This window comes from Labrus mixtus, chromosome 4 (assembly GCF_963584025.1).
Source record: "Labrus mixtus chromosome 4, fLabMix1.1, whole genome shotgun sequence".
In the NCBI taxonomy this organism is placed as follows: domain Eukaryota; kingdom Metazoa; phylum Chordata; class Actinopteri; order Labriformes; family Labridae; genus Labrus; species Labrus mixtus.
Genome location: NC_083615.1, coordinates 16,125,135 through 16,147,486, shown reverse-complemented (window position 1 = coordinate 16,147,486; position 22,352 = coordinate 16,125,135). Strand labels below are relative to the sequence as shown.

Genomic DNA, 22,352 nt, shown 5'->3' with positions numbered 1-22,352 from the left:
CACGAAGCTTCTCATATTCCCCAAACATTTGGTGTCCCGCACACCTGCCCGCCTCAGCTAATCAAGACGGTGGCTTCCCTGCCATTGGCCGTTCAACCAGGCAGGAAGGCCCGCCCCCCTCACTAGCTTGACAGCCATGCCAGACAACCTATCAGGGACTGTGTTGCCGTAACACTGCATGGAATGAACTTTCATACAATATAAAACATATTTTCTTAACTTTCTTCCTTTTGATTTAATGACAGATTTATGTCCTCGTCTTTCATTGCAGTACGAGAAATCCCTGCTGGAAAAATGTATGGAGCTGACCAACATCACAGAGAGGTAAAACTCTTAACATAATGAAACACATACATCATAATAAACAGTTTTAAGTGAGTTTAATGTGGAATCCTTTTACCCACAGGTGCCTTCACACTGATGACGAGTACTTCCTGAAGTCCATGAGAGAGGCAATCCACGAGATCCTGACTGACGTCAGCGATTCTTTCAGCAACATGATCGACATGGCTTTAGCCAATGAGATCCGGGTACGTGATCAGTCCGTCATGTGTTGTGTAATATATAATTAACCCTTGGTGCAAAGGAGCCATGGGGGGGTTTGAACTCGGGCTGCCTGCTTTTGGAGAGTTGGGGGCGTGAACTAACCACTAGGCCATTAATACCCTGACACTTTCACTCTTAATTACATGTTAATGTTTTCTTTATCTTACTTGCAGGTCTTAATCAAACAGATCGAGTCGTCAGACAACGTTCTCACCATCGGCAGTGCCATCAGCAACCTGCTGTCCCTCACTCAGGACGGACCTCAGCTCTGCAGCATCATCGCCAAGGTACTGTGGTCTTATTGTGAAGACAACATGAACAGTATATGAGACCTCAGGATGTCCTTGCAGTTATTTTTGAACCCCTAACTTGCCCACCCCCTGTAAATGTCATGACCTCCATTCACCTTCATGATCTGAAGAAGGCCGCTCGGCTGAAAAATAAAATACCTGAAAGACGGCACATCCTTTTTAGGGACCTAACTTGATTTAATGACTTGCTATTTCAAAGGAGTTTCAACAATATCAATTTAAATGTATGTGTCCGAGAAGCAGCCCGTCCCCACTGACGTATTTAATTGTGCAAAAAACCTCTTATGTCAGAAATCCTGACGTCAGCGACAAGTAAGCAGCGTGATCTAATATATTCGTTTCATTTTTCCCACCCTGTCTTTGGCAGAGCCAGCTTCATTTGATGTTAAACCTCCACCCTTTCCTTTTTCTAGACCCCTCCCTCTAATAAGAATCTCCACCTTTAGAAAATGTTCATCCTCCGGAGCGGCAGACCGTCAGACCGTCAGATATCTCTTTACAAAGCTCTTCACCGCGAGATAAGACAGAACAGAGCAGACAGAAAGTCTCAGTAGGACATTAGTCTGCGTCCAGGATACTCTCGATAAGACTCTTCCTGATGGCACACACACACACACACACACACACACACACACACACACACACACACACACACACACACACACACACACACTTCCTTTGCTGCCAGATTGTCAGATCAATACTGTCAGCTCTCATTAGGACTGAGCACAAACGCAGGTTGCTCAGGCATCTTTACCTCTCAGTCCGCTCCACCTTATTTAACTCCCTCAGGACGAGCGTGGAGGAAACCAGCCTTTCAATAGCTGCTAATGAATACCCGATACCAAACACCCTCCACCTGTTCATCTCTATTAATTAGCTAACACCAGTTTGTCCGTCACTTACAGTACACACCCTTTACAGCAGCGCGGGTTACCTGGCTCTTTACTCATCATCACTGTCTGTACACTGATTTCTTATTGTTTAAAATAAAAGAGTGATTAGTTGTTTAAATACAGGGGGAGATGTGATATTTCTGTCTTCTCTTCTGACTACTCACAGCTCTGCACTACAATACTCCTGTTCCATTAATTAACCCCCTTTATTTTGATATAGTGTAGTTTTAAAAAAAAAAAATTAAATACAGGCAAGCAACATCCACATGACAGTATACAATTTGGCAATCGAAAACAAACAGATAGTTAGACAGAGAAAAACAAAATAGACTAAATTACTGTATTAGGATCCCTTCAGTATTCATAAATTCATCAAAACATTTTCAATCCCAGTACAGTTCACATACAAATCTCCATGACATGCAGAGCTTGCCCCCAGCGGAGAAGGTGTAGTTTCTCATTGGTCCTTACGAGGGCTGGCAATCTTTGGGTGATTCAAGATTTGATTCGCTTTTGATTCTTGGGGTCATGATTCGATTCAGAATCTCAAGATCATGATTCATGAATCAAAGTCTATTTATGAATTAGTACATACTTCAGGATCTACTCCCATCATCTGTGAGACTGGCTGAATGTCTTGCGGCTCCATTTGGCATCACACTGAGTTAAAGAGCTAGCATTAGCACTTAGCACGGGGGGACTGATTAGCCCAAAAAAATAAAAAAAGATTTATGGAAGTTAGGAATCTATCTAAAATCTCACAAGATAAGAATCTTGATCTTTACAATGAATCGATTTTTCTTTCCCACCTCTGGTCCTTACATAACATAAACATACTTGTGAGATTCTGCTTACTTCCCCACTGCTGAAAAAAAACAACCTTTGTACACAGTTTGGTTATAGGTATTCTGTAGGTAACAATCTCATGATTATGTCTGAACCTGACACGTGCATCTCCTTTGATATACAAGTCGTTGTTTGAAATACTAAAAGGCATTAATGACAGCAGCTTTAAATAATGACTCATGTTTTAAAATCAAAGCATGCGTGACAAATAAAAAATCGTCTAATGGAAGAGAACCACGAGAAAGTGTACGTTGTGCTCTTTGAGCGAACACAATCTGAGCGTGACATCCAAACATCTCTCCCCTCGCACCTGCCTTAATGACTCATATTTTAAAAAAACAAACCCGTCTTTTAATTCTGCTCAGGTGCCTCATAATGTATGTGAGGTTCTCTCTTGTTAAGCTTGTGGCTGCACTTAAATGTGACTGAGACTCACAGCATGAATGATCACTTCATCGTGACTGATTTGTGACGACTAAATGAACCACACAGCGGGTCAGAACAAATCAAACAGCGATAGTTAAAACAGCCGTGACTGAGTCTGATGACCCGATAATGATGGCAAAAAAAAAAAAGTTTCACACATTTATCTAAAAGCACTTTAAATATCACTTCTTTACACCACTGAACAAGTCAAGCTTCATGTCCTTCACTGGTGTGTTGAAGGAACAGAGGGGGATTTTCTGACACAACTTCACCAACTAACAATGAAGAGTGAAAGGTTGAAGAGGTCAAAAAGCTCCAGCAACACTTCTAGTATGAAGCTCAACTTTATTAACTAATTAGGCCAACGTGTTTCGGCTTGTGGCCTTCATCAGGGTCATCCCTGGACGGAGTATTTCAAGCTTGGTGCAGCTTCAGCAGACGGTTGTTCATCATGAGTCTGGTTCTGCTCGAGGTTTCTGCCTCTGAAAAGGACTTTTTTCTTGCCACTGTAATTTAGCTAAATGCTGCAGAGTGCTAATGATAGATTAACGTTGGGTCTTTGTATTATAGAAATGATTAAGACCTCGTGTCCACCTTTTTCCGGACAGAAAATCGATGGCTGTACTCTTGGGAGTGTTTGCATGAAGCGTTTGTGCTCTGAGAAGAAAATCGCTGCACGTCCGTCCCGTCTCTATGACAGTTTGTTGACAACAGCCGCTGTATGACCGACACTACTCAGTTACTTTTTACTGCTTGTTTTATATTTGAGATAGTTTTTAACCCGATCAGACATGGAGCAAAGAGGATGTGAGTACAAGACACGATCCGTAGGAGGCTAAAATACGGGGAATATCTTACATTTTAAAAAGAGCGCCCGTGACGTCAACAGCGCCTTTCTGAAAACTTGAGCGCCCGGAGCGGCCGCACAAAAAAGACGCTGGGCGCTGTGCTTGGTTGCTTGGTTGCTTTCTGCTGTGAACGCTCTCTACCCATTGAAAACAACTGAAAAAAGACGCTGGCGCTCAGAAAAAAACGCTAGGTTGGACACGGGGCCTGAGGTCTTTTACCTGCACTTTTTTAAAGTGATTCGAGATAACATTTGGTATAAATTGACGCTATGTAAATAAAGATTGATTGATTGATATTGTAGAGGTAAAGGAGTAAAAAGACAATGTTGTTGTTTTCTGGTGATTTAGCTTCTTATTTTGGTGCACTCCCTGCAGACTTTGTGAGTAAAACTGAAGCCCAGTAGTGAGAACCAACGTGCAGCTCGTATAACAGAGAAACGCTACGAGCTGACAGTTTTTAATACGCAGCCATGTGCCACTTCATAAATCAAACAGCTGCTGAAATATTAGAGAGCAACTGTGTCATGATGTACAAGCGAGTTAGCTGTCTCCGTGTTTACCTTCCTGTCATGATGGATACTGATCTGGACGAGTCTGTGCTGGCAGGATGCTCGAGCGTGTGTGTGTGTGTGTGTGTGTGTGTGTGTGTGTGTGTGTGTGTGTGTGTCCTTGTTTTCCTGACACTGAAGGCATCGAGGGCATGACGTGGCAATACCTCAGCTCTAGTAAGAAGCATGAAAACATTGCATGAAGAGGTAAATACAGTTGATCAGATGAAGATGTAAACGTAACATCTTCTTTATGATTGGAGGAAAGGGACACAAATAAATGCATCATCTTTGTCCTGGTTTGGGTGGAAAATTCAGTTATTCCCTTTGTTAACAAGCAATGCTTAGCTCAATGAGGTACTTGAGAACGATTGATTCTTTTTTTTTTACAAACAGCCTTTTTGTTTGCAAATTCAAGGAGTAAACTGTCTGCAGCAACTCATGAAAATGGCCAGAGCGCCAAGCTCAGAAAACTGTGAGATGGAAAGAAATGACACGCTGTTATAGGCTCTTACATACAAACAAATGGGCAGAGAGGTATTTTTAGTCAAGTAGTCGAGTTTCACATGATTATGTTTATGCAGACGAGCAGCGGGATGCATGAGCGTGAAGATAAATGTGCTCTGTGGGCTTCACTGAAGGAATGAGGATGAAGTCAGTGGAAACAAAAGAAGTGCAAGTCATTTGATGGGGAAGAGAGGAAGAAGCAACGACGAGCCCGACGATCTGTGAAAAGGAGAGGCAGGAGAACGTCTTTAAATACTGAACCAACAAAAGTGATCACTGTCTGATATTAAACTGTCTGTTAGTCACGTCGGAGTTTTTTAGTTTTTTCATCCATTTCTATTTCTCATTGGATTTTGAAACAGCTTAAATGATATAGAATAAACGGACATCTTAAGGTTGGAAGACAGAAGAAGAAAGTGAAGTGAAAAGCTGTCTTTAATTTGAAGTTCATGTTACTTTTCACAGCTTTCATCAGGTACATGAAATTCACGAGCTCTTTACATTACATCACGCTAATAAGATGCTAATAGTGGGGTAATACATGTTTACAGGCGGGTTCAAAAGGTGAATAAATGGGGTTTAAAATCTAAAAATGAGATGTTAAAGGGGCTATATGTAACTTTCAAAAATACTGCGTTTGTAGCGATACCGCATGGCCGTTCGGCGAACTGCACCAGTAACCTGTTGCTCGCTCTCCCTCGCGTGCTTGTCATACATCGTACGTACACAAATGAGCATCATCATCAGCCGCGAAACACTGGATATTTACCGACATAATGTTTACAGAGTAGGTAAGTGAAAGTCTGTGAAGGAGTCTGTGTGTCTGTATTCATTCTCCATCCTACAAACGACAGTCTCGGCAGGCACTGACTGAGAGCAGGAGTATGTGATGAGTTTGTCCGCCTTTGAGAACTCCTAGGGCGGATAGAAGTGTGTGGAAGGCGGCCTCTGGCTGTGGAGGTGAAGACCGGGAGTGTGTGATGAGTTTGTACTGTTGATCTGTGTAAGCGGAGCGGAGTGAGGAGGACGTTGAGAACGTGCAGAAAATGTCACTTCCTGGAGCTTTCGCGGAAAATATGACCCGGGGAAAAATTTTCTACAAGCAACACAGATAGACGGTGAACATCTACTTTTTCACATCAGTTAACCGTTCGCTTATTAACGGGAGATAAAAACGATTTATACATGTAAAAAGTTACATATTGCCCCTTTAATGCAAAGGTTTCAAAGTTAGAGCGTTTTGCTGCTACCAACATTTTTTGCAGTGTTGTTCCTACATCTTTAGTTTCCAAACTCACAAATGTGAAAATAATATAATAATACAAAAAAAGGAAGAAGTGAATAACAACGTACGATATTCTCCACAGACTCGCTCTGAACATCATTTCTGGAGGCTAACACACATTTGCGTCACAGAAAAAATTAAAGGATCAACAGCCTCTTCATCACTAAGCAAACACATCTCTGATCAGCCTGTTTGGAGCTCTCAGAGGTTTTACTGAAATCTGTCCGTCAGTGTTCGCAGTTCTTCTTCCAGGTACGTTGGAGCAATATTGCGTAGGCAGCGATCAGGGCGGAGCGGTCAGGCTGGAGGGCAGGATGATTATTCTCTCCAAGCCCCTGCAGCATGGCCTTCACAGCATATGAACCATGCCAGCTCGGTATAATGGCCTTATTAGGATAATGGTTGGTAGTTACAGGCCTCGTCTTCCTCCAGGTAATTCTATCTGCCTGCACGCTGAACACAACTCAATGCCTGCAAGTGTTTGTTGTCAGAGAGGTGCTTTAGTATAGACACCGAGCCAATACAGGAGCTATTTTTGTTTGTTTACACCCTCGTATAATCTCCCAGAAAATGCTCAGCTATTATTGCAAATCATCTTTTTTTTCTGCTCGTTGTTTTTCCATTCATGAAATATGTATATTTTGGCTGTTCTGATCTGACGTGATGGATTGTGTGAGCTATTTGATGGGTTCTGTGGTTGGCAGGCTCGCTGAGTAAAGCCGGCCAAATCCATCGGTCATTCGGGGTCTCCTGGACTCTTTAAAAGCAGCGTGCTGCTGTTGGCTTGGCTCTGCAGGACATTTTGGCTCCCACAGCAGAGAGTCCAGCAAGGAGCAATTTGATCCGGCGTTCTGCACAATCATGTGTGCTTCAAGACAAGGGCTCATTGTGACGTGTGGTGTGTAATTTAGAGGTCTGAGGCTTAATGTTAGGCCTGTGGAAGTAGTCAAAATAAGTCTCTGAAAGTTTACCTTCCCAGGCTGACAACCTTTTTGTTCTCTGGTATGATGCAGAAATAAAGAACTTAGTGCACCCAAGGCGTCCATCAAACAAGTACACAAAACAAAAACCTTAATATAGATGAATACCTACTGTTTCTCTTGTTATTTTGCTCTAAAGTCTGAATGGAAAACTTATTGTATTTGGTTAAATACTCTGCTACTGTTTTTACAATATCAGTATCTGAATGTTAGTGATGTGACTATCCGAGTCGATAGCACGGTATCAGAGTTAGGAACCGGTTCAACCTGCATACTATTTTAAGGATCTCATGAGACCTTGGGTCAACTGTGGGTCAGTGGTCCAGTCGGTCTTCTCTCAACATGAAGGTTGGGGGTTTGATCCCCAGCTACATGTGGAGCTACATGTCCGATGTGTCCTTGGGCAAGACACCCAACCCCAAGTTGCTCCCGCTGCTTCATCAATGGTGTATGAATGGATTAGCTGATGGTCACTTTACATATAAACCTCTGCCATCAGGGTGTGAATGTGTAGGTGTGACCTGTAGTGTAAAAGCGCTTTGAGTCAGAAGACTAGAAAAGTGCTGTACAAGCTTAAGTCCATTTACCATTGACTTTGACCTTTTACCTCTCACAGGAGTAATGTGAGCTCGAGGAGACTTGCCAGTTAACATAAAATAGCTCACGAGGTAAAAAAACGTCAGAAGTGACCGCAGCAATTTACAGTTCTCCAAATCAGAAATTAAGTCATGTAAATGATGATATGGAGGAGAAGAAACTTTCCAAAGGTCTGCCCCTGTTTTCGCTTTGCAGAAAAGTGATTAAATACGACAGAATGTAGAATCTCACCTGCCAAAGCTAAACTTGTGCTGGGATGGAACTCATTCTCCGTGCACAATTCACCTAGGTCACGGCGTCTATAGCCCGATGTTAAAGTTTAAACATATTTGAGCCTCGAAGAACACAAAAACAGTAACTTTCTAAGAGAGTGCTTGAAATTTTCCTCAATCTCATGAGCAAGAGGACCAGACTTCCTGCAGTTCAGCATTGGTGCAGATGTTCATTGTACTTTGGCTGTTTTCAAGGTGTAAACATTAAATATCTTTGTTTCTCTTCTCTCAGGAAGGAGCTGTAGTGGCCCTGTTTAAGATCTGCAGACAGGACCGCTTCAAAGAGCTGTATGCACACGCTCTGAGGACCGTGGCCTCCATCTGCTGCGTGGAGGAGGGCATCAACCAACTGGACAAGGTAAGCCTCATTGATCACAGGTCAAATTAAAGAGTCAGACAGACTTTTAAATATATATGTATATACACACACACACACACACACACACACACACACACACACACACACATATTAGGAAATGTTTAAAGGTGCACTGTGTAGTTTTGGTAGAGAATGTGAAAGTTGGAGAAATGTACAGATTCTGTGGTACATCCTGTCACGTTCAGGGGAGAAAAAAAAACATAGTAGGAGGGCCTAATTGCAGAACCAAAAAATATTGATTTTTAAACAAAAACTTACTATCTTGAAAAGTCAAAATGTAATAAGGTAGCCACGAGGAATCACTGGGAGACTGACAACATACCACATCTGACATAACTACAATGAACTGACACAGAAGGGAAGAAACACAGAGACTAATAAGGCTGTTTTCGAAACCGCATACTATACTACTAGTACGTACTGATTTGGTCAAAATGCAGTATGCAGTATGCGAACAACTGAGATCCGCAGTATGCCAAAAATACCAGGATGTCATACTGATTTGGGAAAATTGTACAGTATGCAGCGGACCAGTCTACCTCGCGTACTGTTTCCCACAATGCAAAGTGCCAGGTCAGAGATCAAAATGCCGGAGCGCAGCTGTTTGAACTCGTCGGTGGCGGTGACTGAATATCTGGCCACATTATGAACCAATAACAAATATGACATGTTCATATATTTACAAGTCTTACCACTTCAGATTTTCCTCAGATGTGCCACAGCTGGACAAGCAGCTGCAATTACAGGGTCCTTGGCTTGCACTGTTACTACATATTATTCACAGCTGAGTAAAACCAGTTTAACCATGCCAAGCATACTGCAAAATAACCGACGACTGGCAGTCATACTACATACTACTGTTGAACTCAGTATGCAGTATACAGTATACACTGCATACTGAGTTCAACAGTAGTATGTACGCGGTTTCGAAAACAGCCTAAATAGACACAGGGGTAATCAGACACAGGTGAGACTAATGACACAGGTGAAGACAATCAAAATGAAGCCCAACGTGGAAGTGCAAACTACTGCAGTGTCCACTTGAGGCTTACTACAGAAGCCCAGAAGGATATCCATCCATTATCTTTACCGCTTTTCCCGTTGGGGGTCGCAGAGGGCTGAAGCCAATCCCAGCTGTCATTGAGCGAGAGGCGGGGTTACACCCTGGACGGTTCACCATACAATCACAGGGCTAGCTACAGGATATGTGTGATAAAACGTTTGGTGTGAAAGGAAAAAGTTGTCACACAAAAAAAAGAAAATGTCAGTAAAAAAGTGACGTATTGTTCGGGGTAACTTTCCAGCTCTGTTACGAAAAGCAGGTAAAAGACCTTACTTATTGCTGTATTACAAAGTCCCGGCCTATCCATCGTGAACACTTTAGCAAAGCAGCAAAAGTTACAGTGGTAAGAAAAACACCTTATTATGCCTTATTAAAAGGCAGAAATCTTCGGCAAATGTTCAGGCAAGCCGTCCATCTTTTCCGAGTTCTAGTCAGTACACGAGCTGCAGCGTTCTGGACAAGTTGAAGAGTCTTTAGAGACTTACCAGAGCACAGGATATGCCTGATCTTAGATATATTACGAAGGTGAAAATAGGCTGTCCTTGAAATTTGCTTGATGTGAGAGTTAAAGGACATATCTTGATCAAATAGAACTCCTAGATTCCTAACAGTGGTGCTAGATGCCAGGCTGATGTCATTAGGGGCAGTCATAGCATTAGAAAAAGTCTCTCAGAGGTTTTTAGGGCCTAGCACAATAACTTCAGTCTTGTCTGAGTTAAGTAGCAAAAAATGTCTGGTCATCCAGGTCCAAACGTCCTTAAGGCATGTTTCTAGTTTACAGAACTGACTGGTGCCATCGGGCTTCATTGATACGTAAAGCTGAGTATCATCTACATAACAATGAAAAAACAACAAATGGAAAATTGAAAAAGAAGACCAGCTTGTGGGGTCATAGCAACAACACGACTGCCTTTAACATGTCTAATGTCAGACGTACCACAAAGCCAGCTGACGGCGTCAATCGTCCTCCCTATTTGTTACTCTTCTGACGTCACGTTTGATCACACACATGTCCGGTGGATTATAATGGTAAAAATCGGATGAAACTGTCCTTATATCTGTGGTCCTTCACGTTTTTAAAATTGGTGAAGATTTGAAAATCTGAATGTGGAGCAAGCTTAAGTTTTGTAGCCTATCTATAAAAATCTAAAAATGGGAAACAAAGTGGTTCACTAATCCAGATGTTCTCACGAGAGTCAGACAGAGAGGGAAAGTGATATAACCATCTTAAATAAGCACACCGTCCTTTCAGTAATGCTCCCTGCGGTCCACACACACTATTTGTTTACTCTGATCAGCTCAAGTTGTAGCGCTAACAGCAGCACGAGCTCTCTGCTGTCGGACACGTTCAGTGATCTCACTCCGCTTGTTATGACTGAGAGACTGGTTTATTTTCACAGGTGAATGTGCGCCAACATTAGAAGCAGGGAATGAAGGATCAACAGCAAAACAGACAGAAGGGTTCGGAAGAAGAAAGGGGATCTCTTTCTTTTTTGAGCAACACAATTATTGACTTCTTGTACTTTAAATAAACTTGATTCTATCTTGGGCCTGTGCTCATGGTGCTAAAGTAGTTACCGACTTAAGACCTACTTCCAACAAACCGTTATTGTCGTTATCCGGCTATTTCTTGTTCTTTTATGACTGTATTTGGTCGATTGTTTATTAGGGTCCCCCATTAGCCTTGGCACATGGCCACTGCTACTCTTCCTGGGGCGACTATTGCTTACAGGATGGACATGTTTGAGAGCATTTTCACCAAAGGCCAAGCTGCAGCCTCCGGTGGTAAAACAAAATGAAGCCCAACGTGGAAGTGCAAACAACTGCAGTGTCCACTTGAGGCTTACTACAGAAGCCCAGAAGGATATCCATCCATTATCTTTACCACTTTTCCCATTGGGGTTTCGCAGAGGGCAGAAGCCAATCCCAGCTGTCATTAAGCGAGAGGCGGGGTTACACCCTGGACAGTTCACCATACAATCACAGGGTTAGCTACAGGATATGTGTGATAAAACGTTTGGTGTGAAAGGAAAAAGTTGTCACACAAAAAAAAGAAAATGTCAGTAAAAAAGCGACGTATTGTTCGGGGTAACTTTCCAGCTCTGTAGCGGTATCATTTACCGCACTGTGTACATGTTCTGTTTGTGTTTGTTCTGATGACATAATAATACACAGGACAATGAGTCATGATTCACAGACATGAGATCATTATACCTGAACATCTGACCACTGAGGTCAAACATTCAGACCCCTCCCCATGTGTGTGTGTGTGTGTGTGTGTGTGTGTGTGTGTGTGTGTGTGTGTGTGTGTGTGTGTGTGTGTGTGTGTGTCTGTGTGCTGGTGTCTTAGTACGTGTACATGACAAATGGGAAACGGCGAGATTGGAAGCTAACGATACATCCTTCTTTGTTTGTCCTTGTTTGTTCTCTGTCGAGAATTCCACCAAAATAAACAGCGGACACACCTGTGTCAGTCGTGCGTCAACAGACAGACAAATATAACCTGAGTGTGGCGAGTAATGAAGCCACAGCTGTGTCTGTGTTCATGTACAGAGCAGCTGGGACGGCGTGAATCATCCGAGTGTGAAAACTCTTTAACAGGAAACCCAAAGTCCGCCTCAGATTAGCACGCCGTCCTCAGAGAGACGCTGTCAGGCTCGGCTCACCGGCAGCACTCAGGCTTAAGAAACACACCTGTCACTGATGGATCGTGATGCAGAGAGGGGGGGCGGGTGCTGCTCATTGGTGGATACACACTATACCTCTTAGTCGAATCCCCCATTGGAACATTATGTAATTACAACATGTTGAACAGGAGAAGTCTTGAATTTAAACACACTGAAGAACTTCCAAAAGAAAACCCAAATGTAACACAAGCACCTTTATGTGGAAAGAGAAGCACACACCTACAGTGTTGCTGTCATGTGCAAACTTATTATTTTTTTTATATGCTTTATTGGTCTTGAGGGAAATTGTGGATTTACACTCCGTTATAGAGAGACATGCTTCTCACACACACAGGCCCGAACTACGCACATGCACAAACAGGACCTGTGGACATTAATGGAAAGATGTCCGAAAGCGACTGATAAGCAGAGAGCCAGAGCAAATTCCCAATCCGACTGTCAGAGGAAGTCTAACAAGAAGAAGGCATTAAATAAAGTACAATGTAGTTCAAATGAGCCCTACAGGCAATATGGAGGGGGAGTTAACTTTGCTCATTTGCAGTCACTACACACACTATAATGATTCAAAGATGGCTGAAAATCTGCCAAATGTCATTTTACTTATTGATTGAAAATGTAAAATGAAGTGATCCTTGCAGTACAAATCGTTGGTAAATTATCCACCGTAGCATCCAGCAATGAACCCCCCCCCCCTCCCCCCTCAGGACTCAAAGAAAGCAGGATGGAGATGAGAGGGAGTGGGCACAGGAGCGTTTGATAGGTAGAAATAGAAAAATGAACCCACTTGAAGAAGCGTTTCCTGGAAACAGCATAGATTTGAGATGCTCTTTGGATTGGATGCATAGTCACAGAAAACAAGAGAAACTACAAGGCCCTCTCTTCTCAGACAATGAAAACCCTTTATTTTCAAAAAAGCATTTAGTATGGTTAAATTGGACTCCTGCTCCTGAAACTGAGCATTCAAAGAAAGTGTCTGGCTGTGTTGTCAAAGTTCCCATCATTTGGATAGAACAAAAAACAACAACATGCATACAGGCAGTACAGTAGTACGGCGGCCTGGAGGTGCAGCCTCAAGAGGTGTACACAAAACACATCAATGCTTCTCTGGAGTTTTAACGTATGTTAATGAAACCCTTAAGTTTCAGCTCTCAACATAACATAGTTAGGAAAAGAGATGATTTATCAGCTTTATTAATGCACAACCACTGCGTCTGTCAGTATTCATTGAGTCTGAATGTATAAGAGAAACAACACATTGAGTTCAGTTTCTGGTCACTTACAGACAGATAACAAGGAAGAACTTCCAGTGAGGCATCATAAACTTTGTCATTACTCTTAAACTGCAGAAAGTTATTTGGCGGTGGCCCTGAATGAGAAACATCCGGTGTGCGGTAAATGAGGAGTTGGGGAATATCCTATTTTAAGGAGGAGAGGACGAGGAGGAGGAGGGGGCAGGTAGGGACATGGGGGGGGGGGGGGGGGGGGGGGGGGGATTGGTGGAGAGTGGATTGTTCCACGTCAGTGGGTCGCGCTGCCACACTGCTGCTGACGTCCACAGAGACAAAAATAAGGGATGGCCCTGTGAAGCTGAGCGCTGATGCTCGTCAGTGGAGGAGACTGACAGGTGTGTGTGCCTGAGAGCTGACGGCTCGCCTCACTCTCACTGAGAGCCAAAAAACTTTAGTCTGCAGGAGAGATGCCTGATGAGGGTGGAGATCAAAATATCATAGAATCATTTCTGAATGAGAGCTAGTTTGACTGAAAAGTGAGTAAAAAGTAAAACAGCTACTTTCTGATTGATCAGGTTTTCACAGGGACACGATGAAGGTTTCCACAACGAGCTGAGATTAAAACACATCCCGTAGTTCAGGACGATGAATTTTAATTAATAGCATGGAGGATTTCCAATGTGCTATGCTTGTCTTGGTCACATCTGCTAGACTTAAACAGAACTTCTGCAGCTGACACATGCAGAGAGACACAATCAGCAGCGCTGGGGAAGTTATTGTGAACTGTACAATACTGCCCCCAAGTGGCTGAAGCTCTGTCCCACATTCCCATCATTTCCTGAAATCTCTTAACCCAAAACAAAAACACTCACATGAAAACAAAAATCAAAATGTGAAATAAATTTGTCCTCATGCCTGTGACTAAACTTTTCTTTAATCATAAAAAGACTTCCTGCTCTTCTTTTAGTCCGAGCTCCGCTCTGTACCTGATGATGCACCCGCTCTGGGTCCCTGCCAGCCGGCAGAGTTTCTGAGCAGCAGATTCTCCCCGGAGGTGGCCATTAAATCTGAGTGCTGTGTTTTAATTGTGATGGCTTTACGGGCAAAGCTTGCGAGTTCCAGCCAAGCTGACACCTCGGACACTTCACCGTCTGTCTGTGTAGTCAGAGATGCTGCAGTTGTCTGTGTGGAGATGAAGCATTAAAGAGTTCAGCAGAGTCTGGATCACACTGACAGAGATGTGCACCTCCACTAACGGTGTTATTAATATGATATCTAACCGGCTGTAAGAACTCAAAGCACTTGTGATTTCAGATATTTTAGGAACATTTTTAAATTCTCTGCAAACCCAATTTCACCAAGCTGGCTGTAGTAGAAGCCATTTTCAATCCTAAATCACCAAACCTCTATCATGTATCGGTGAGCTTCTCTGATTAGAGGTGCAATTTGGGTACGAGTTTGTGCTTTTTGCTTTGAAGTCAATATGATAAGAATTAAAATGACAACTGTAAGAACCCTCAAACTCTGACACGTTTGCTGCTACTTTTGACTGAACTCTTAAATGATAACGTTACTGCTCACACTGCCATTAGTTTTGTCTTGAGGTCAAAATGAAATTTAGAACAATGACTTAAAACATAAACTATAAGGCAGCATGAATAAAACACGTCAAATAGAGATTGAACATCTCTCATATCTTCACATAGGGTGAAAGTAACACGTTGTCTTTAAATATCAAAAAGTCTGATTTCATGTTATTATCAGGTATTAAGAAATATTACAGTTAATAAACAAAACTTGGAGCACTGGTAGGCTAGTAGTTAGTGTGTGCACCTCATGTACGGAGTGGTCCCAGGCCTGTGGTCCTACAAGCAGGTGGCCCGGGTTCGAATCCTAACTGTGGCTCCTTTCCTGCATGTCATTCCTCTCTCTCTCTCTCGCTCCCTCTCTCTCATTCTCTCTCTCCCTCTCTCTCTCTCTCTCTTTCTCCAGGAGTCTTGACTCTATCCACTGTCCTGTCTTTAAATAAAGGAATAAAAAGCCTAAAAAAAACTTTAAAAAAAACTACTGTACCTCCCCATTGAAAAAAAGATAAACAGCTTATATTCTTAACACTGTTAACATGTTGCCTAACGTGAACTTTGTGTTATATAATGTGCAGGTTGACGGGATCCTGTGTCTGGCCGACATCCTGACCGATGAGAGCAGCGTAGAAGCAGCGAGGGCGGAGGCGGCGGCGGTCGTGGCTCAGATCACTTCTCCTCACCACACGTCCACTCAGCACCTCGCCAGCTTCCTGGAGAGCATGCACGACATCGTCACGGCGCTCATCAGTGAGTGGACGGGACACTGAGAGGCCATTGTTTGAAATAAGAGAGCAGGAACATAAATAAGTCACGAGCATTATTTCTGTCACATCATTGAGGAAACTTTTATTTTCAGTGATGTCTTTCTCTCTCAGAGTTGTGTGAGAGCGCCTCCTGTGGTGAAGTTTTCCTCCTGGCGTCCGCAGCCTTGGCCAACATCACCTTCTTTGACAGCATGGCCTGTGAGATTCTGCTGCAGCTCAACGCCATCCAGATCCTGCTGCAGGCCTGCAGAGACCGCCAGAGAGTCGACACACCGTACTCCAAAGACCAGGTACACACAGACTTCAGGTGTTGTTTCCAAAGAGAAGAAATCAAACTGAATTCACTTAAATATAATTCTAGGGAACTGATATAACACAAGAACATATATTTTCTTGAACTGACTTCTTTTGAAAAAAAACCTCTAATTTGTGTTTAAGTTTTCATTATATTTAAAAAAAAAGATGTTGAATTTATTTTCTCTCAGGTGGTGACCATCTTGGCGAACCTTTCGGTCTTAGAGCAGTGTGCGTCTGAAGTCCTGCAAGAACAAGGTAACACGTGTTTCTCTCTCTTTTTAAAGTAGACATTTACACATAGCAACATTATTCAGTGTAATGATAGAAGTTTTTCATACATTTTAAGTAAAAGTTAGTGATGTTGTACTCAAACTCATTTGGTTTGGTCTGGAGGTGGTTGTTCAGGGAAACTTGTAAATGACTTATGAGGTATGAAAACCTCACCCAATGGACAATTACTGTAAAAGAACAAAAAAATCTTTAATACAACCTAAAAAGTACACATGTGAAGAATTGCAGATATTTTATTTTAATAATGTAAGCAGCCCATGATTATAGTAGTTTCAGAGGGGGTCAGATTTTAAACATAAACGATGAAATCGATCAAATTACTACATTTGCATTAACGTTGACGAAGGAAATACATCATAACACTGATGTAAGGAAAAGAAGTGTCGATGTAATCCTTCTTTCATGCACAAGGTGGCAGCATCAAATCATATGTGGGATTTTATGCAAGGAGAACTCAAATAATGAACCACATCCTCCGATCATAAATATTTAATGCTTTTTAATTTGTCTTATTCTGTTTGTTATCCTTCATGTTCATCTTTTTTGGAGATATTTTTATTTTATTTTTCTGTTCTTATAGTCAATAGTGTTATTTTCTGTTTGCTGTCGTTCATGAATTGTAAAACACACAGATGTGTTGTCAGTGTGGCTCTGGATCACTCTGACAGATTCTCAGATTGTGTCAGTATCCGTAAAAATCTTCTCCTCCGTGGTCAATCTGTTTCCCAAAATAAAACTCTACAGGATGCTCTTACCTCCTTAAATGAATATTTAAAAATATGATTTTACATTTGACAAAATCTATTTATTGCTTTCTGTTCCCCGTCTTCATCAGCTCATTTCTATAATCATTTCTATTATTTTTTGTTTCACCTTTATGTAACCAGGTTGGTCTCATTTAGATTAAGAACCTCTTTTCCAAGGGAGACCTTGCCGAGACTAGCAGCAGAAAAAACACAAAGTTACAGACGGAGACACACACAAGTGAGACAAAGTACAATTTACAGAAACACTTTAACTCAAAAAGAGAATCCTCTGGGAGTCAGTAGTTCAGGCAGTGAAGTGAAAAGCATCAATATCCTGTAGAATCTGCTTCGAAGTCTTTCAATGGCTATATTACTTTAGATGTTTCCTTCACCTTTGTTTCCTTTTTATGTCTCCTTATCTGAGCTTCTACTTCCTTCTGACACCTTGACTTTATTTTTTTTGTTGGGCTTATCAATACACTTCATTACGTCTTTTAGGAATAGAGCGTCTGCTTCTACTGCTGGGCGAAAAACCATCCTCTCCCAGTCCATCGGAGGGCGCCGCCTGCGAGCGTGTTCAGCAGAAATCTGCTGTCACTCTGGCCCGTCTGAGCAGAGACGCTGATGTGGCTCAAACAGCCATCCAACTAAAAGGTAGTTTTTCTTACAACAGAATTTGCACAATTTATTCTTCATATTCCTGTTGGCAGATGTAGAACTGTTGAGAGCAAAGTAATAAAATTAATATTAAAAGTGGATGCAGCGTCCCAATCATCACCCATCAGTTTATGGACTACTGTTCTGAAGTCTCAGATATGACCTGCTGCACAATCTATGTTTTTCATTTTACATGAGATGTCCAGAGGAGAGTGTGAATGTTTAGTCAGCAGCCAATGGTTGCACCAGCTTATATCTGCCTGGTGCACCCTCAACAGTTACTGTGATGTGTTTCTTGAGAGGCCTAATTTTACAAGTTTAAAAAACCAGCTAAAAACAGATGTGCTCCAAAATGAACATTGTGCTGTAATGAATAAAACTTATAAGGTAGGTAGACTTACAGACGCTTAACTTATTATGTGTGATATTAAAAGAGGTAATGAGTCCAGAGAGAATAGTTTAATTTTATCATTTATTATACAATCATAGTTCCTTTTTGAAAACAGTAAAATCTCTGAAAAAAAGTTGTAAAAACAAACAGTGTAAACTGAAGCACATAATGGGTATTTCCAATTAGAACAAGTATAGCAAAGAAGCCCCTTTTTTGGTTTTAATGATCAAAGAAAGCAAGAAAAGGAAATGAAAGTAAGGTTATTTTAAGACATTAACCATTTAGAAGGATATTTTAATAAAAATGTACAATAAATATTTGTCCCGATATAAGATAAGTTTATTTATGAGCATAATTACAAAAAAACAGGACCTAAAATTGAGCCTTGAGGTACTCCATTTGCAATTATAAATGAAATGATGAAAATAAAAATGCAACTTGACAACTTTAACTGAATCTAGATCCTCTTGAAGCTTTAATATTTGCTTATTATTAGAGAAATAAAATATTTTATGGATCACTTTACAGGCCAGAGGTCCTCTTCCAATCCCTGAACAGAAAATCCTCTCTCATCTTTAATATACAAATGTTGAATCCCCAGTAGATTGCCTAACCTCATGGGAGGCAGCACTGCATTAATGCTTTATGAAACCTCAAAGTTTGATTGACGTGAGGGAAATTGACTCATTTTTAAACTCTGTAACCGAAGCAAGAGATGGAACGATTTTAACGATGTGACAGCATTTAGTTTAATTTTTTTTACAGTACAAAAAAGCAAAAATAGAATTCAAAATTGATAAAAAACATTATTATACTTTTTTTTCACAATTCTTAATGTGTACACCTGCTCTAGTTGATATGATGTCTAAGAAAAGGACAAGCCTATAACTGAATTTTTCCTCTGCTCTCTTCAGCTGTTCCTCGTCTTATTGAACTGTGTCGCTCCCCTACTGAGAGAAATAACAGCGACTCAGTACTGGTCGCTTGCCTGGTAGGTTTGAAGTATGTGTGTGCATGTGCCGAACTTCAGACATGTGTACATGGCTCCATGTCCTGAATGCAAATATTTCATTCAAACATTCAAACTGCCTACTTCAGTTTTGCCCATGATAAACTATACATTTTCAGCTGGACTTGATATATACACCACACGGAGGGCATTATCACACAGCCCTACATGTGTACATCAGATCACATTTAATTACGTCCACAGGGCAGTATGTGAAAATTGAAAATGTATCACAGCCTCTGTATCTTTAAGCTATGTTATGATAGCTGACTGATGCACATCATCTCAAGCGTTGTATGTTTAAATATGTACATCTCATGAATAATATCCCTGCTGCCTTTTTATCATTCTTTCATTCTGATCATAATTATTAAGACCACATCTTAGAGAACGATGAGGGGATTTTGAGGCGTTGTAATGGTCAGGAGGAGCCTAATTGGGCTGAGAAATGCCCTCTTCTTCACTGTAACCACACTCGTCAGTCTATTCAAATTAATGTGATTCTATTTTATCCTTTCTGCCAAGGGTTAAGAAGAGCATTTGTAGTTGTTGAATTTTACCTTCAAAGGACGCTGAGCTTTCACACATCATTTGTAATCTTAAATGTTAATATTGGAGGCTTTACGAGCTGAAAAGGTTTAGAACGCCACATGTATTATAGTCGAGTTAATCACACAGTGGGAAAATATCCATATAATTTATTTTGAACAGCTCCTGTTCTGATTGGACTGAATGTAGAACAGTATTACTTAGGTTAATATACACTGCAAAGCTAAAACCATAGCAAGTGTTTGTCTAAATCCTAGTAAAATATTTTTCATTATACGTTATATAAGCCACATTCACCTGAAAAATCCAGAAGCACAACGTCTATTTTTAAGATATGAAAGCAAAAAACAAGGACAAAAACTAATAGAAATATTTGCCAATGCAGCAAGAACATTTTGTGTCTTGATATGGGATGTATACATCATGGTAGTTTGTACTCCAGGAGTCTGCGTTGACCAAGGTTTCAAGTCAAGACCGTTGACTCTGGGTTGATTTATTTAACAGCAAACAAGTGATAGGTAATATCCTAATCCCTCCCAACATGCACTGTTTGCTTTGTGTTTTCAGAGAAATTACTTTAAATCATTTCTTTAAAGGGACAGTTACAGTTTTTCAATGTAATGAGTGAAAAAAAAACCTGTTTCACTGTAACCATTCCTAGCTAGTTATTTAGCAAGTTAGCAGCTACAAGCCAATCTAAAACTATCCTTATGAGCCTTTCTAATTGTCTGCAGTTTAGAGGAACGAGGGGAAGGTTAATGTCATTCAGTGTTTAAACAAATATTCAGTCTCTTTGCTGGATTTTCTGACATACACAGAATGATTCTCTGCGCCTGCATTGTAAAATTTCTATCTTAAAACTTTATACTGTTAATTTATTTTTATTTTTTTCTATATAGCATGGATAAGTATGGAAGCCCGAAGAGGACATGCATCCACACATCTAGTTTATTTTACTCTGTTTATAAAGGAAAAATAGGAAGGGACCAGCCCCTGCCCACTAAGGGCTTCCGTAGACTGTAAGAAGTAAGAAATGTTTCAGCTTGGAAACACATCGGATTTCAATCCCCCCCAAAACTATAAATGTAGATGACAAAATTATTAGTAGTACATGTGTGACTAGTCAGCTGTCTTCCCAGTTAGAAAACATAATAATCTTTGAATTGGGGCAGCCTCTGTATCAATCCTTTTTTTTTTTTTTTTTTTTTAAGAAATTAAACCTTAAAGAAAATGTAACCCTGTTAACTGAAATATATATATATATACTCAGCTTATAATGATGTATCGTTCTCTCCAGTTGTTTGAATGTGTGAGGTGTGTATTTATACAACTTGCAGTACAGCATGAAGTTGATATTTGATTATGTACTGATATGTGTGTGTGTGTGTGTGTGTGTGTGTGTGTGTGTGTGTGTGTGTGTGTCTGTGTGTGTCTGTGTGTGTGTATCCAGGCTGCCTTGAGGAGGCTGGCAGCGGGGTGTCCAGACAGCATCGAAGCAGCAGACCACCAGCAGCTGATCAAACCGCGGCTAGTCGACTCTTTCCTGTTGTGTTCCAACATGGAGGAGAGCTTCGTATGACGGCCTGCGCTGCAAAATACTGAGAGAGGAGGGCTGAACTCGTGTACAGGATGTTTCATTACAGAGGGAGGACGTATGAGCAGTTTCACTCCTGCACACTGCATCAACAACTGGGCAAAAGGAGTGTAACTGTATTATGTACAAAATATGTATATGTACATAGAAGTCACTTTAAGTCAGTGATCAAGTTAAAAGCATTGGATGTGTATTGTGTTCTAAAAAGGCGTTTGTGCGTCTGTTTTATTTGGCTGAGGATTCATATCAGAGGTCTTTTTTTTGTACAAACAGGTGCTACTTTTTGAAAATGAAAGTGTAACCTTTTTTTTTATGAAACACACCCTATGCTACCACTGTGCAATGTTTATTTCCTTGTCTGAATATATTCTTCTTGTAAAGTTTAAATATATATCAATGTATCAAAAGTATATCAAAGTGTATCATTTTGCTGTTGTGGGAACAGAGGCAGCTCCTTCACACGAGTGGATCGTATAACCACATGTCATCTGAAGCATTCAGCATTAAAATACTAAGATGTTTGTTCGGTTCCATTCTTCTTAACCCCTTTAATTTTGACCTGTTAAAAAACATGAAGCAATTGTATAGGTTCTCAAAGAGCAGCCACTTACTTTGAATTACCATTGACACCTAAAATATGAAAGATAGATGAACTGTCACATGGTTTTTAGTTTCTGTAACATAAGCTTATTCTTTAAATGACAGGACACAAACTGTACTTGTTTCATTTAGGCATACCGTAAAACTTCAAATAAAAGCCCATCCCAATTTAAGGCCCAGTCCCTCTTTTCCCAGACCTGTGTTGCCGCATGTTTTGACTAATAAAGGCAGCTCTGGATTAGAGGCCTCCTGCTCACAGCATTGTCATATGTGAAAACTGCAGTTTCCCAGAGTGTCCACTTGAGGCTGGCTGTAAAAGCAAAGGTATCCGGATTAGGTCTCAGATTAAAATGCCCATGTTTACAACATAAATAAAAATGTTTACAGCCTTGTTCAAACACAGTTTTGGTCTCTTTAGCTCATTTCTTTATAGAGATATCAGGATTTA

General features: G+C 41.0%; 1 protein-coding gene across 2 annotated transcripts in view; it reads left to right on the top strand.

Annotated features, from left to right (window-relative positions):
- The window catches only part of LOC132972907 (protein inscuteable homolog), a 56,074-nt gene extending 33,997 nt beyond the window's left edge, over window positions 1-22,077 (top strand). For both annotated transcript variants that reach the window (XM_061036050.1, XM_061036051.1), the window contains exons 4-13: window positions 272-324; window positions 407-530; window positions 720-833; window positions 8,295-8,420; window positions 15,582-15,753; window positions 15,882-16,060; window positions 16,256-16,322; window positions 17,603-17,758; window positions 19,067-19,143; window positions 21,161-22,077. In XM_061036050.1, coding sequence (XP_060892033.1) covers window positions 272-324; window positions 407-530; window positions 720-833; window positions 8,295-8,420; window positions 15,582-15,753; window positions 15,882-16,060; window positions 16,256-16,322; window positions 17,603-17,758; window positions 19,067-19,143; window positions 21,161-21,289 — 1,197 coding nt within the window. In that variant the 3' untranslated portion in view covers window positions 21,290-22,077. The remainder of the gene's footprint in view (window positions 1-271; window positions 325-406; window positions 531-719; window positions 834-8,294; window positions 8,421-15,581; window positions 15,754-15,881; window positions 16,061-16,255; window positions 16,323-17,602; window positions 17,759-19,066; window positions 19,144-21,160) is intronic.
- The last annotated feature ends 275 nt before the right edge of the window (window positions 22,078-22,352 follow it).